This window comes from Gouania willdenowi, chromosome 14, assembly GCF_900634775.1.
Source record: "Gouania willdenowi chromosome 14, fGouWil2.1, whole genome shotgun sequence".
NCBI lineage: Eukaryota > Metazoa > Chordata > Actinopteri > Blenniiformes > Gobiesocidae > Gouania > Gouania willdenowi.
This window is the reverse complement of record NC_041057.1, coordinates 24,961,363-24,976,953: the sequence shown is the minus strand read 5'-3', so window position 1 is coordinate 24,976,953 and position 15,591 is coordinate 24,961,363. Positions and strand designations below refer to the sequence as shown.

Sequence of the window (15,591 nt, the reverse complement as noted above, 5' to 3'; positions counted from 1 at the left end):
AAACTTGTACCCCTCACCAGCTTCCAGCTCCATCAAAACAGCTGCAGTCACAGCTGAGAGATAACTGCGTGTCGATTGGTTTACTCTGCTCATTGTAGTAGCTGCCTGGCTTTTCAGATGACTGCTTTAAAACAAGAGCTCATTTGAAAGTGGATTAATAAGTACACAGACACAATGCGATCCCTATTCTGACTATATCACCAGCAGCACAGGTAAGCGCGCATGTGTGTGTGTGTCGGTGACAGATCTCCATCCGTACGTTAGCATTCCTCACTTTGATAATCATTCTATTGTAGCGTTGTAAAAATGTAGAAAGTAGTCAAATACAGCACACAGAAAAACAGAAGTAAACAACATCCATGCTTGTTAGTATAAGTACTGAAGGGGGCGTGTTCATTGGCGAGTCAGACAAGCTTGGAGTTTCTTAAAGAGACAGAGGTGTCATGAATCGTGTGCTACAAAGGGAAATTTCTTTTATTTCTTTTTTAAATATTTCCTGCATTTTCCAAAAAAAACTTGGGTAGCATAGTTATTTGATTATGCTACATAATGGTACTATGTGCCTGAAAAAAAATGATATACCCCCTTTAAATAATTTTAAGAAACAATTTACGTACATTTGTTTATCACTCAGTCGCCAAAAACAACAAGTGTTTCTGAATATGCTTTTTTTAATTCCAATTGCACTGTTGTTCATTAATATTATAACATTACATTTTAACCAAATGACAAACTTACTATAAAAACATATATTCCCTTAAACAGCATGGCATAGTTGATAGAAACTTCTTTGTTGTAATGTGTCCACTGAGTAAATAGTTTGTGAACAGTTAAACTGAAAACCAGCAAATCTGCAACACAGACCGTAAGCTTAGACCAGGGGTGTCCTCACGCACTGCAGTAAAGTGAGCCCTCTGTTCAGAATAAGAGCTGGGGGATATATCAAGTTTTTAATAAATATCGATATATTTATTGAAGAGATATAGGATAGGACTATATCGTAATATCAATATAATTCACGTAACATTAAAAGTTTCTTCCGTAGAGCCACCGGTATGCCTTTTTTCTCCTCTTACTGTCTATCTTAACCCAGCCCCCACCTACACTCACTCACTCACTTCAGCAGCGACAACATTAGAGACAGAGTTGAAGAAAAGTTAGTTCATTAAAAAAAAAAAAGAATAGTTAAATAATTTGGAAATGGTTTGGCTTTAAAGTGTCAACAGGGCTGCCAAGTTTCAGAAAATGACAAGAGTGAGAAATTAGTGACCTGATGCGTTCCAGCGAAAAAAAGAAATGTGGCCTTTTTTAACATGGCTTTGGCCTGTTTAATCCTTGATTTATACCTTAAGACTGATGTCCTCACCTCCATGCCAGTGGCTCTCCTTGCACTGTGGCCTCCTAATGCTAGTTTTAATCAACTAGAAATTAGAAATAAAAACTAACAAGAATTTTGACAAAATACATTTTTTTGTCAATATTTCATTTCAACCAACTTTCCATCATTTAGCTGGGGACATGTCTCATGTTGTAGGTGTTTGTTTCAGATATTTATGCCTTGATGACAGCGGCAGGGGGCTGTGGCCCAAGTATGAAGGTAGATATGTTGCAAAATGTGAGAGCTTGTAGAATGTGTGTATAAAAAATCCACACGTGAAATAATTTCAATGTCACAAATGATAGGAAAAAAATTAGAGACTGATATTTTCACATAAAATTACAGCTGCAATCTTGTAATTCAACATTTATTCACATTTTTTAATTACTTGTGTAAATGATCCTTTACAACCACAACTCTCCGGTTAGTTTTTTAGATGAGTAAACTAACAATATAACACACTATAACACACACACGGCAAGCCACGAGGATCAAAGTTCATTATCATGAAAAAAATAAATAGAGTATTGAATGGGGAAATATAAGCATGAGAAATGTCAAGTGTGGCGTGTGGTGGGAGAATGCGTCAAATTGCGTGACTGTCACACTCAAAGCGTGAGGCTTGGCAGCTCTGGCGTCACTGTGTGCGGGAGTGAGTGAGTGTGTGTGCGCGCAGTAGAGATCCGAGTTCTCCGCGGGTCGATAACGTTATAAACAAGACTCAAAACAACTTGTTACCGTTAGAGATGTAACGATTCACTCAACTCCCGATACGATTCGATTCACGATACTGGGTCACGATACGATTCTCTCACGATTTAATTTACAAAATGGGACTGTAGATATATGACTGAAAAATACTGTACTATTTTTATTTTATTTTTCATTGTCAAAAGAATCCCTTGATAAACTATTCAAAACAATGCAATTTAACTAAAAATAAATCTTGAATGAAATAAATAAAGGAATAATACAAATGAAAAAGAAGCGTAACAGGTCTTTGAGGGTCAGAATTCTAGCTGATAGACAGGTGTTCAAATACTTATTTTCAGCTGTATCACACGAATAAATTGTTAGAAAATCATAGACTGTGATTTCTGGATTTTTCTTTTTAGGTTATCTCTCATACAGTGGACATGCACCTTCCATGAATATTCCAGACCCCTCCATGATTTCTAAGTGGGAGAACTTGCAAAATAGCAGGGTGTTCAAATACTTATTTTCTTCACTGTAACAATTTGTAAACCTAAAATAAATCATGTTGTGCAATGACTCAGCACCTTCCTACTTCACCTCCTGCAATATTTACAGACGATCAACTTTCCTTGCACCTGTGGCTAACTTTTAAAGCAAGTTTTAAATCCCTGGTAATATAACTAAACCAACAAAAACACTATTCCCGAAGTAAAAAGAGATTTGAATTGTGTGGGGTTAAATTAATTTAACTGACAATGTGCCGGCTAAATGTGCATGCTTTATTTGTGGCAAGAAATGAAAAATTAGCATGTGTTGACCATATGATTATGTGTTATCAAATTCAAGTTACTTTTTGTAACTTTTCCAATAAATTAACTAAAAAATGTCATCAATGTCTTGATGTCAATTTAATTTTATTTTAAACCATTTTTAAGTTGCTATTTACATGATCAATATAAATCAAATCAAACATTCTATATAATTTTAACTATATAGAATTTAATACACTGTATTGTCTACATTGAGAAGGTATTTTTTTCGGCTCCAGGAGGACTTTAATCCAGGTGAGATGAGGTTAAATGGTTCCTTTGAGAGTAAAGGTTACAGACACCTGACCAGGGGAAAAGGGTTAGGAGACCTCACTATAACAGCTGGACCCTCTGAATTTAATTACATGGGGTGAATCAATGCAGACGCTAAGTCTTATGCTACGGGTTAAGGTAATTCAAGTACAGCCTTTCTGCAAATTAAAAAAAACAGAATACATGTAACCTATTGTTATGCTTTGCTGTTATTTTTTTTTTTTTAATTGTTACGTCTTCTTTTAAAATTATATAAAATAAATTATTTATAGTAATATAATTATTTCAGCCACTGCTTGTTGCAGAAAAATGTAATATTGTCACTAAAACCTGAAAACATTTTGCAAATATCTCAAGTTATTGTCAATCTTTACTTCATACAAAACTGTATGAAAAATGGGTGCAACCAAATTCTGTGCTGGTGTGATCAGCTTTTTCAGTTGGCACCACTGGAAAAGTTAGTGTAGAGCCCTGGACCACCTGCTTTTAAACTCCCCTTTTATTCAAACAGTGACTGATCAAGACCCTTTTCCTGCCATTTCTCTGACACCAGATTTTAATGACTGTTCTGGTCCTTTAATTGAATGTATATACCCTGCACCACTGGATGGGACCACAGGAAAAACCTTTTACAGACTAATGGTGAAAACAATAAACAGAACGAGACTAGACAAAAGAGCTGATACCCCATGGAGGAAACATTTGCAGCTGGCTCCTGCGAGTGGAGGTCCTTCAACAAGCCTCCACTCTCCAAGACATGCAGATATGCACTGGAGAGTCCTCCATGGGATCATCGCATGGGCTTTTCGTTCGGAGCTCGAGCTACTTCAGAGCTAGTCCAGTTTATCTGAAGAATCGGTTTGGTTTTCCACCGCAGCAGCGGCAAGTTGGGGCCACGTCCTTGCGTCACGACAATACGTCAGCATGTCACTGATTACGTAGCAGTTTACCCATGAGCGCTTGCGCCATTATGAAGCCCATGTTTTGACTGTTGACATCGATATGAATACTATCCTATCCTATGTAAATATTCAGCTGAAAAACTCTACCGTCTTCATCAGAGTCACAGGAATCTGCAACATTTGTGAACACAGGTAATTATCAAAGACGTTTTATTGCTTAACAATGACCGTGTTAGTGTTAGCCTTTGCTAAGCTACTTAGCTTCAACTACGCCTGCATAAGTACAGCAGATAAAGGCAATAAGTTGATTTTGATATGTTTGTTTATCATTATAGACGCTCTTAATGCTGACTGTGCACATCCGTGATCGCACTGCTGCGACTCAATACGACCAGAATCAGCACAAGTTTGTGTCAAACTAACGTATCCTAGTGTCATTCCATCCATCTATATTTGGACCAAGGACCTACTGTGTGTGTGTGTGTGACTGAAGGAATGTTGTATTTAAATGTTTGTCCTCATCATGCTGTTTAACTTGTGTTAATAATGATCAACAACACCTTATTGACTCCCACATTTGTTTTATACCTATTGCTGCTGTTTGATTTGTTTCAATAAATTTTGATGTGAGGAAATCTCCATTGCATTCTATTTAAATGTCCTACTTATTAGGCGAGTATTGTATGAACTTTTAAATTCAATAAATGTATCAAAATAAAAAAATAAAAACCTAAAAGTGTGTGCTTCAGCAGGGCAAATTATGTTTCTATCTTACAAAAAGTGGATGTATTATCTGAATAAAAATAAAATACATGTGTGTGCTAACAAGTAGTTAAACAATGAACAAAGTCCTTGTAGAATACAAAATAAATAACTTTATTTACACAAAATAAAAATAAATATATAAACCAACTCAATATATATTAACGTTGACTTAAAAAATGATTGTGGGTTTTCTATCAGAAAGGGCCAAAGCCTGCCTCTATCTGCTCCAGAACCAACACCAGTCCAACCAGTGCTGAGGAGTTTATCATGAGCTGGAAATGTAGTTCTCTTAAATGATATTCTCATCTCTAAAAAAAAATATTTTCTGCAACGCTTTTGGAAGTGAACCTTTACTTGCTTTATAAATCATTTGGACATTTTTCAGTTTGATGAGATCTGGAGTTTTAAATCTAGTGTTTTTAACAATAATCCATGTGTGTGTTCTCTGTATCCTGTGTTATTTATCAGTCTGATGGATCTTTTTTTGCATTATGAATAATGGTTGGATGTTCGTCATGTATGTATTTCCCCAAACTTCTAAATAGTAAATCAAATATGGTAAAACAAGTGTATAATAACGAGTGTGCAATGCTTTTTGATTAAGAATGAGCCTGGTTTTGTCCAGGAATAGAAAATAATATTAGTTCTTAATAATACTTTCATTTATTCATAAACAAATATAAATTCAAGTAAATGGTGTATAATGATATTTCAGGATGGACCAATAGATAATACTGATCATGTTGATGTTTGCATAGAATTAATTAATCTAACTGGATTTGTTCTGAGATGAAGATGAGCTGAGCTCCAGATGAACCTCCAAATCCAACTCTGAAATAAGCAAAAATGTTACCACATAGTTCAATAATATTATTACATGACCATTGTGTAACAATAAGATAAGTTCTGAATACAGGTTAATGAAATATTGCTGCTGCTTTCAGGAATATTAAAGTATTATGGCTTCCTAGCTAACCAGTGGCTAACTGGCTAGCATGCACCACATCAGAAGTCACGTTCATAATATGGACGAGGGAATATTGCAGCAAGAATATTGGTAGTAGGTTACAACAGGGTGAAATGAAACTTTCCAGGATTAGTAACTGTTCTACAGGACGAGCTCCTCCGTGGCTATAGTTCTGTTCGGTCCGTGGGGCTCCGTCCACTTTCCCTGAATCTCTTCAGACACCCACAGTACCAGGAAACAATGTTCTCCGCCTCTGACCACTGCCCTGTCTTCTTGGACTCACTTTTAAATGTTATTTGTCGGATTTGCGCTAACGTGACCAGCTACTCGCCAACTTAAAAAAAATGGCTGCTTTTCGTTTTTGAAAGACCGTCGATAACCCCGCCTACCACCCGCCCACTTCAGAGCTGAGCTGTAGCCCAGAAGCTATGTGGGGCCAGCGTAGCTCTGGTTTTTGGCTCCGAGAGCTGGAGCTATGTTGGTGGCAACAGAATGGCTCGGAGCCAAAACACGCGCTAGCTCCAAGTTAGCTCCAGCCCGGTGGAAAAGTGTCCCTACTGCGACCAAAGAGAGACTGTGTTTCACTGTTTTTATCATTGTCTTTATCATTGTCTTCGTCTACCCTTGTTTCTGTTTTTAGAAACTGTTTTTACCAAATGTGGAGAGATTATGTTGAGATGTTTTCTTTGAAAAAAGAGCAACACATAAAGTTGATTCAAAAATCAAAATATCTCTCTCTCTCTGCGCTGCGGGTGAGGAGACGGTGCGCGCTCACACAACTTGGCTGCAGGTAATGCAACAGTGGATGCGCCGAGTATAAACACCAATGCGCTCATTTGGAGTGCGTGCTGTCCGCGAACGGAGCCAGGCATAACGAACTCTTTACTGAGCGAATCAGCATCGAGGGGCCAGAACTGATGGACCATGATGCCAGGCCAGATGTTCAGCTGTGGTTTTCCCAGGGCAGGGGTCTGCAACCTGCAGCTCTGGGGCCTAAAGTGGCTCTTTGACTCTTATGCAATGGCTCCCTATAGCTTACAGAAAGAAAAAAAAAACTACTGAAATAAATTGTTATTTGTTTGACTCAGCCACCTTCCTACTTCACCTCCTGCAACATCTACAGACGATCAACTTTCCTGCACCTGTGGCTAACCTTAAGTTTTAAATCCCTGGTAAGATAACTAAACCAACAAAAACACTATTCTGGAAGAAAATAGAGATTTTAATTGTGTGGGGACAGATTCATGTAACCGCCAATGTGCCAGTTAAAAATGCATGCTTTATGTGTGGCAAAAAATTAGCAATTAGCATGTGTTGATCACATGATCAGGCATTATAAAATTGATGTTACTTTTTGTAGCCTTTAAAATACATTAACTAAAAAAAACTTCTTTATATAACATTGTGTTCATGTAAACTAAGATGCATAAGAATTTGAGGATGCAAGATACTGTTTTATTTCTTGATGTCAATTTATTATAAACTTTTTTTAAGTTGCCATTTACATGATCAATATAACTCAAATGAAATCAAACATTATTCTATATAATTTTAACTGTATAGAATTTAATACACTGTATTGTCTTCATTGAGAAGGTATTTTTTGGGTATTAGGTTATGCTACTGTTAAGTCAATACATGTAACCTGTTGTTATGCTTTGCTATTATTGAAAACATTTTTGTTACGTCTTCTTTTAAAATTATATTTTAAAAATGACCTCTTATTTCAGCCACTGCTTGTTGCAGAAAAACATAATATTGTCACTAAAACAACAAAACGCCAGTTAAGTCAACTATTAATCAGCATGCAATGTTATGCTGTACACATACGTGCTTTTGGTCTACCTTACGCGCGGTGGGCGTGTCAGCAGCCTGGACCGGAGAACACGCACAGGATAGAAGCGCGTAACTGCAGGCCCGCAAAAAAAGCGCTTAAGTCCAGACAGGAGAATAGACCCCTTATTGTTTATGGAATTCTCTCCTGCCGTAACATCAAGGAAAGTTGCTGAAATTCTAAGCACCCCCCGTAACTTCAAGCAGGAGACAGGAAACATGCTGAAATTAATCCAAATTATTAATTAAGATGTGCTTGATAATATAACATACATCAACTGAGGTTTGTGTGATATTTGTGCTTTAAATGGGGGGATCCCGATTTTGACGGGTCAAAAATGCAGCCTGAAATTCTAAGCACCCCCATGTAACTTCAAGCAGGAGAGAGAAAACGTGCAGAAATGAATCCTTGTTATTAATTAGGATGTGCTTGATATGTAACATACATCACCTGAGGTTTGTGACAGGTCCAAAATGCAGCCTGATAATATATAATTTAAGAGGCCATCAGGGCCATGGGAAGTCGGGGTGTGAGAGGGTAGATATAAAAAAAAGAAATAAAAAATGTTATCTTTATTTAAAGTAAGTGTGTGTGTGTGTTATAATAATGGTATTGTGCTATTAGAGGGTGAGGAAAGGAGACAATAACAAGTTAGTAATAGTCAAATATGTGAGGGAAAGGAACAACGTATAATATATACAGTATATATATATATATATATATACACATATATATATATACACATACAAAATAAAATTGAGAGAAGAGAGGGACAAAGAAGAAAAAAAGGGAATGAAATGAAAATAGGTTAAAAAAATGTAGCCAATTAAAAATATTTTGCACAATTTATAAATTCCATATTTTGGGAAATTATTTTGACACACGTATGCCATTATGTGCATTTTTGACTTTAACTTAATTCTATTTGCTACTCGACAAAGGCATTTTTCTTTGCTCCGTCTCATCCCACCCATATCTGTCCTTGCTGCTGCTTTTGTTTTGTCTAGTCTTGTGAATCTAATAGGAGCCTCTCTTGGCATCTATTCCAAAACTAGAATTATGGAATTGATCAGTTGGTCTCAATGCAATCGATTAAATTTTATTGACAAAAAAAAAAAAAAAAAAAAATCAGGCAGTGGTGAGCTTGCGTGTCCGAGCGTGACGTTTGCGGCTGGATATGCACTGGACCCTTGGAACAAGTGGCGAGTTGTGTGTCTGTCGATACTTTCCGTGGAAGACATCTACATGATTGGAATTATGGTAGCAGCTGGCAGCTTTCTGACCTTTCGCCAAGTCGGTAATACATTGGCAACTGTTTTGGGATGGCTGCCAGTCACTGAAGGATGGGGTAGAACTCTTAACACTCAGATTCATGTGATGAATGAACTCAAAAGCAAGCAGGAGCTGCTTTTGGATCGTTTACGCGGAATTGAAACCCAACTTGAAAAAGTAGAGTGCCCGGCTTGCAAGTTACGGCCACTTTATTGGATTAATGCTGAGAGAACCGGGACACAAGGTTATTGAAATTGACCTAGCCGAAATCAACATTGCTTATAATGCCGGACGATATATCAAGTTCTTAATAAATATCAATATATTTATCTAGGAGATTTGCATTGGACTATATCGTAATATCGATATAATTAACGTAACATTAAAAGTTTCGTAAAGCCGCCAGTATGCCTTTTTCGCTATCTGTTGCACTCAACCCCGCCCCTTCTCTCTCTCGCTCTGTCCCTCTGATCGCAGCCGAAACAAACCACGCTGAAAGCTTCAATGACTCGTGCTGTGCCTCATGAAAGTGGGGTGACATTACCAAAGCAGTAGCCTACCATATTGCTAAGGAAATTATCCCCATAATAAGAAAGTCTATGACAGGCATAATGCTCAGTAAAACACTGCGTGCGCTGTAGAAATCCGAGGTCTCCGCGGGTCGATAACGTTATAAACAGGACTTAAAACAACTCGTTACCTTCACACTGCACATTTATTGAAAGCAGGGGAAGCTCGAACACTGCTTATGTCATTTTAGATGGGACAATAACAGAAAATAACATAAAACTCCATCCATGCACTCACTTCAAATCAGGAAGAAGGCAGGTCTGACAACTCTGACCTCACATTACCATGGCTCCCTTAAAGGGACAGTCCTCAGAAGGTGCTCATTACAGCGCGTGTGTCTGTGAGTGCGTATGCGCATGCTAATTGTAGCAACTGTTTAAATATTATGTATCTGATAATTTCACAATTGTTAGTAATAATAAATAAAAAATTAATAGTTAATTGTAATAATTAAAAAAAAACTAAAGTACTTTTGTCAGCTGAAGTTGCTGTTAAAATGTGCACAAACGAACATCATTTGTTTTATACATTTTAATATTTTTCTCTACACCTCTGTTAACGATGGTATTATTTTTAAGGGTTTGCCTCTCAAAAAAATAAACTAACAGGTACACTATGCTATAATAGTTAGGGGAAACCCCAATTACAATCACAGAAAACATCAATATATATTGAGTATTGCCATTCTGGTTTGATTATATGCATCAAAGCATCATCTCAAGGCAAGGGCAAAATATCGAGATATATATTGTATATCGTGATATAGCTTGAAAATATCAAGATATTAAAAAAAGGCCATATCGCCCAGCCTTACTTGCTCATCTTCTTTTGGCTCCCAAAGCCAGCTATCCAAGACTGTCTCATCTATCACCAGGAAGTTTCTGCAGACAGACGCTCCGTCCCCACCACTGATGATGATGTCTGTGCGTTACAGACCCTGGCTGTGTGCACTGAAGTGTATATAACAATACAGTAGTGAATCTTAATCCATTTATTATTTTTTTAAATGTATTTTAAATAGGCCTATAGGCTTGTAGGTTTTTTGTCCCCAAAAAAATAGTATTTCAACACAATCCCTGTTCAAAATTTCTTCCAGCGGCATTGGAGGCCATTGATAGTACGTTTCATCAAATAAAGGCAGTGGCAATCCGTACGGTTGCCGTATCAATATACCAACATTCTATCCGTACGCAATGCCCTTATTTGGCCAGTTTAGGTCATGTGATAGGTCAGTCATTGACCAGGTTAGGTCACGTGACTAAGCCTAAACCTTACCCTAAAATATGTTGCAATATTGGGTTATAACCTAACCCTAAACCGCTAAGTACTTGTACTTCGGTAACCGTACCAATAGCACCACGGGTTGTCCGTACGGAAGCCGTACAAATAGATACTTTGTAAAAATGAAACAGCCTACTACTCCTGTGCTTGATGTAATGCTTGTGCTGAGAAGACACTTTCTGACAGCAGGTCTACATAAATAAAGTTCAAAAACAGGTATAGGATACTGGCAATTACATTAGGATCACAAAACATCGTTCAAAAAGCAGCAGAGGTGATTAAAGATTCATGACATGACCGCCCTCGCTGAATGCGTGCACGCTCCCGCGGCTAGGGGGTGGTGGGAGGCTAGATTGTCACAACACCAGCTCTCGAGTACCGCGTTTGCCGTTTGGACACCCCTGGCTGAGAACGGACCCGTCCCTGTTAGGGCTGAACGATATATCGTTATCGTATCTATATCTAGATATGAACTTTCAAGATATGAATATCGAAAAAAGTAACGATATAGATTCCTCCTCTTCCCGCTCGCCCTGCATACAACTCTGGCAGTTACAACAAACATCACTTTAACGAGTGCCCTTGAATGCACCGCTAAGGCCAGCGCGCACACACGACAGAGACAGCGGATGAAAGAAAGAAAGAAAGAAAGAAAGAAAGAAAGAAAGAGAGAAAGAAAGAAAGAAAGAAAGAAAGAAAATGAGTGCGGGAGATAATGCGGCCGGTGGCAGTGCAGAATCTGATTTGGTGCCAAAACATAGATCCTCCATTATTTGGAGGTATTTTGGATTCAGAAAGGACGATGTTAACCAGAGTGAGGTGTTGTGCAGGTCGTGGTTCGGACGCTGGACAAGCGTTATAAAATACCATCCCGAACACATTTTAATCAAGTGGCCATTCCGAAACTTTATAATGAGTGTAAAATGAATGTTGAATCCGTGCTCCATGATATCGATCATTTCGCCACAACCACGGACCTGTGGTCGAGCCGGACAACCGAACCTTACATTAGTTTAACGATCCATTTTATTACTACAAACTTCGAACTCCAGACCCGCTGTCTGCAGACATCATTCTTCCCCGGGGAGCATACCGGGGATAATATAGCGGAGGAGATGAGAGGTGCGTTAGCAGACTGTAACTTGAAGGAGGACCAACAAGTTTGTGTAACGACTGATAACGCATCGAACATGATAAAGGCTTTGGAGGTGAATGGTTGGACACAGTGCTTTGGACACAGGCTACACCTGGCAATAGGTACGTTTTGCTATGTTTATTTTTTAATTACTTTCAGACAGAAAGAGGTAGGGGTGTGTGTGTGTGTGTGTGTGTGTGTGTGTGTGTGTGTGTGTGTGCATTATTATGTGGTTATTTAGCTGTTGTAATATAATAATTAATTATTTTGTACATCTATTTGGCAAAGAATCTGTAGAAGTTGTGCTGCCTGTAACTACCTCTGTTCTGTTAGTAGCAAATGCATTTTCTGTATACAGTTATGTGATCTTTTGAAGAATATAAATGTTGTTGCACTTCAATGCACTTTCAATGTTCCACCAGCTGCTGCATTTGTTATTTATTGTTAAAGCAGAGCTGCAGTAAAATGTTTGATTTTTAATTTATTTTTTCATAATTTATCTTAATGTTGATGACTGGCAGTGAGTTCTTAAAAATAAAACTGCACTTTCCACATTTTTTTGTATCATGATGTTTTTATTTTTCTGAAAAATGCCTGGTTTTCATCGAACCCGTTGTCATATCATATCGTATCGAAATCGAGATATCTGGCATGAAAATCGAGATATGAAATTTTGTCCATATCGTTCAGCCCTAGTCCCTGTCCACAAAGCCCAAGTCCGACAGGGACACTGTACAAAGTTTAAATGGCTAACCTGAGGCTCTGTGATGAAGACGGCTTTGTCTCCCAGCTGGAGGAAGATGTCCGTCGGGAGAGAGTTGTCGGTCTGTCCATGTCCCGTCGGTGCTGCAGGAAGCTCCCGCATGGAGCAGGAGCAGAACAGCAAGCTGCGGCCTTTCAGTCTGCACACAGCGTTGTAGACGAGCCTAGAATAGCACTTATTAAAGTGCACCCACATGTAGACGTAACACACTGTTATCAGCATCCTATTCCACACACGTTAAGGTACTCAGTGTGTTTCGCCTTGTCAAGATTAAATACATAGTGAATTGTATGTTATTTTCAGCTACTTTTACTGACACTGTTGCCTAACCTCCTTCTTCCTCCTTTACGTCTTCTTTCTTGATTACTGGCGTGTTGCAACCAACTTGAATAGGTGCATATCGCCACCTACTGTATTGGAGTGTGTTATGTCATTGTGTCATGTACTTCAGGTTACAATCTAAACCAGACAAAAGACCCCTACTCATATTGTTTTCCCCAGTGCTGTGACATTCAAGAAGTACAATAGAGCCGTAAACCATATGGGATGAAATTAGTGTCATAAAAATTTTGTCTGCAAAATATTTGTATTTGTAAAAGACATTTTGTCTACAAAATTGCTTTTGTGTGTGTGAGAGAACTTTTATCTTACAAGTGTAAACCGAAATACACAGAAAAAATGTGACTCTGTTTTCATGTGTTTGGGCCAGAAAATCAGCACTCACTAACAAAACACCAACTGGCAGGAATTCCAGAAAGGTAAAAAAAAATTGTGAGTCTATCCATAAACTCTAAGTTAACATATCCAGCGATGGAAAACTCTGATTATCTGGTTCCATTACAGCTGGTATGAAGTGAATCAATCAACTTTGAGTAGTGCAGCAGATTAAGGTAATATTCCACAATAATCTTTCACTTGGTGATACAAGCACCACATTTTGCATAAATGATGTCCAGAACCTATATTTTAATAAAATTACACTTCCTACCTCAAAATCCAAGATGACCACCAATTTTCAAGATGGCCATCTCGTAAAATGTGAAAAAAACTGCTTTTAATGTAAATAAACACATTCATTATTAAAACATTGACTTGAGTGTATTCTGACATAATGAACTCAATGGTGTATCAATTAAATTCAAATATGGCTGCCAGTTTTCAAGATGGCGGCTAGTACAGAGCTAAAAAAAAAATTGTGTTTTCAACCTAACTTTCTGATCATCAATAATGCATCAACTTGCAGGGTAACATCCACAATGATATCATTGAAATGCTCTTGTCAAGCTCTCTCAGTAATGTTTTCTATATAAGAGTGATGTCAAAGCACAACCAGTGCACACTGGTGACATCACTGCTGTCAGATTCAACATGGTTCTTTTATTTATTCCATAAAGGAGGGTTAACAAACTTTGAGTCTATCCATGCATACCCAGTGATGGGAAATTCTGGGTATCGGATTCCATTACAGCTGGTATGAAGTGGGTCAATCAACCCTGAGAATGTAAACCTTGGGTTACTTACGTGCACGCGCGCGATAAAAAGCCATCATCAAAGGATCAGAGATGACTCGAGCTGCCATGGCAACCACCAGGAGTAGAGTAATTTATTCACCCTAATGAGTGAAATAAGCCGGTGTTTGAGGAATATGAGCCTGTTCTAAAGGTGCGTTCAGTCTTCAGTGACTATAGTGGCTTAAATCACCCGTAATTAGTAACACTTTTTGGTCGCTTCATCATTTTATTGCATCAGTGACGTGACAAGCGGTGAATAATATGAATAAAATGTGTCTGAGGAGATGTGGCAGCAGCATAGGATGGCTGCATAGAGAGCCCTCCCGTTACACTGGATATAAAGACAGTGACTACCGCTTGATATCGAATAAAGTATATTGATTTTTAATGTAATATTGTCGCCAGAGTCATCTCGACGTCCTAAAAAATGTCATAAAAAAACACTGAAGCAGGACGCGAACCCATGACCCATCGCTTCCAAGAGCAGTGTCACAATTCACTGCACCATCATACCTTCAAAAATGTGTGATCTACAGATTTAACTGTATAACAATATAAAACAACAAGCGAGCCTTAAAAGTGGATTCATTTAAATTTTCATCTCCTTTATATTATCCGCAGGCTTGTATTCAGTGAACTTTACTACAGATGTCAGTAAATGTTTTAATGCAGATCAACCTCTCAGAGTCCTTCACTTAATGCTCTGCATTCACAATGTTATAAAGAAAACTACTGTTTGCACACATAAAACAAAAAAAAAAAAAACGTAAAGCAACATAACATTAGTAATGATGTGAGCATGTCTGTGGTGTGTGATGTTACAAATGTGTTTCAGAGAAGAGTGTTAAGGTTCATTAAAGTGTTCAGAAACGGTGTTCAGGTGGGTGGAGCCAGGTAGAAACCCAGAGTTTCTTCGATAAAACCTGCCAGTGACCAGGTTTAGTTCACGGACATGCTGCCAGAGAAGAACATACCTCGCGTTTAGGAATGGGATATTCAGAGTTTCCCTCATTTGAGCCCAAACATACTCAGAGTTTGAACATAACCCGCTTTATGGAACACCCCTCTGGTTAGTATGCCCTGTCTATGTTCTCATTGGCTAATATTAGTTAAAGGATGTCATAGTATAAATCACCTACAAAATGCATAAAAATATAGTTTTCACAGGGAATCAGTTCCTGTTTATTGTATTTTTTCCTCTATGGTTTATTATGTTGGAGAAAAAAACATGAATGTCAAAAAGATTTCTTAAAAAGGCAGTGGATTTGTTATCCCTAAGTTGATTATTTATATAGTCAAATGTGCAAAGGAAACTGAATGATTATTTAATTTCAACCATAAAAATTCTAATTTTAATTAGTTTTTTATTGCTTATATGTTTTTGTACATGTACTCTTATCATGCACCAACAACACTATAAGTAATGAATACGTAT

The 15,591-nt window shown here is 37.9% G+C and overlaps 1 protein-coding gene across 5 annotated transcripts in view; it reads right to left on the bottom strand.

Moving 5' to 3' along the window:
• hlcs (holocarboxylase synthetase (biotin-(proprionyl-CoA-carboxylase (ATP-hydrolysing)) ligase)) overlaps positions 1-13,001 on the bottom strand; it is a 69,204-nt gene extending 56,203 nt beyond the window's left edge. For 4 of the 5 annotated variants that reach the window (XM_028466097.1, XM_028466098.1, XM_028466101.1 and 1 more), the window contains exon 1: positions 12,637-13,001. In XM_028466097.1, the coding sequence (XP_028321898.1) occupies positions 12,637-12,867 (231 nt within the window). In that variant the 5' untranslated portion in view covers positions 12,868-13,001. Of the gene's footprint in view, positions 1-17; positions 214-12,636 lie in introns of those variants that run through there. The other variant, XM_028466102.1, reaches the window with a different exon arrangement.
• Positions 13,002-15,591: the final 2,590 nt, after the last annotated feature.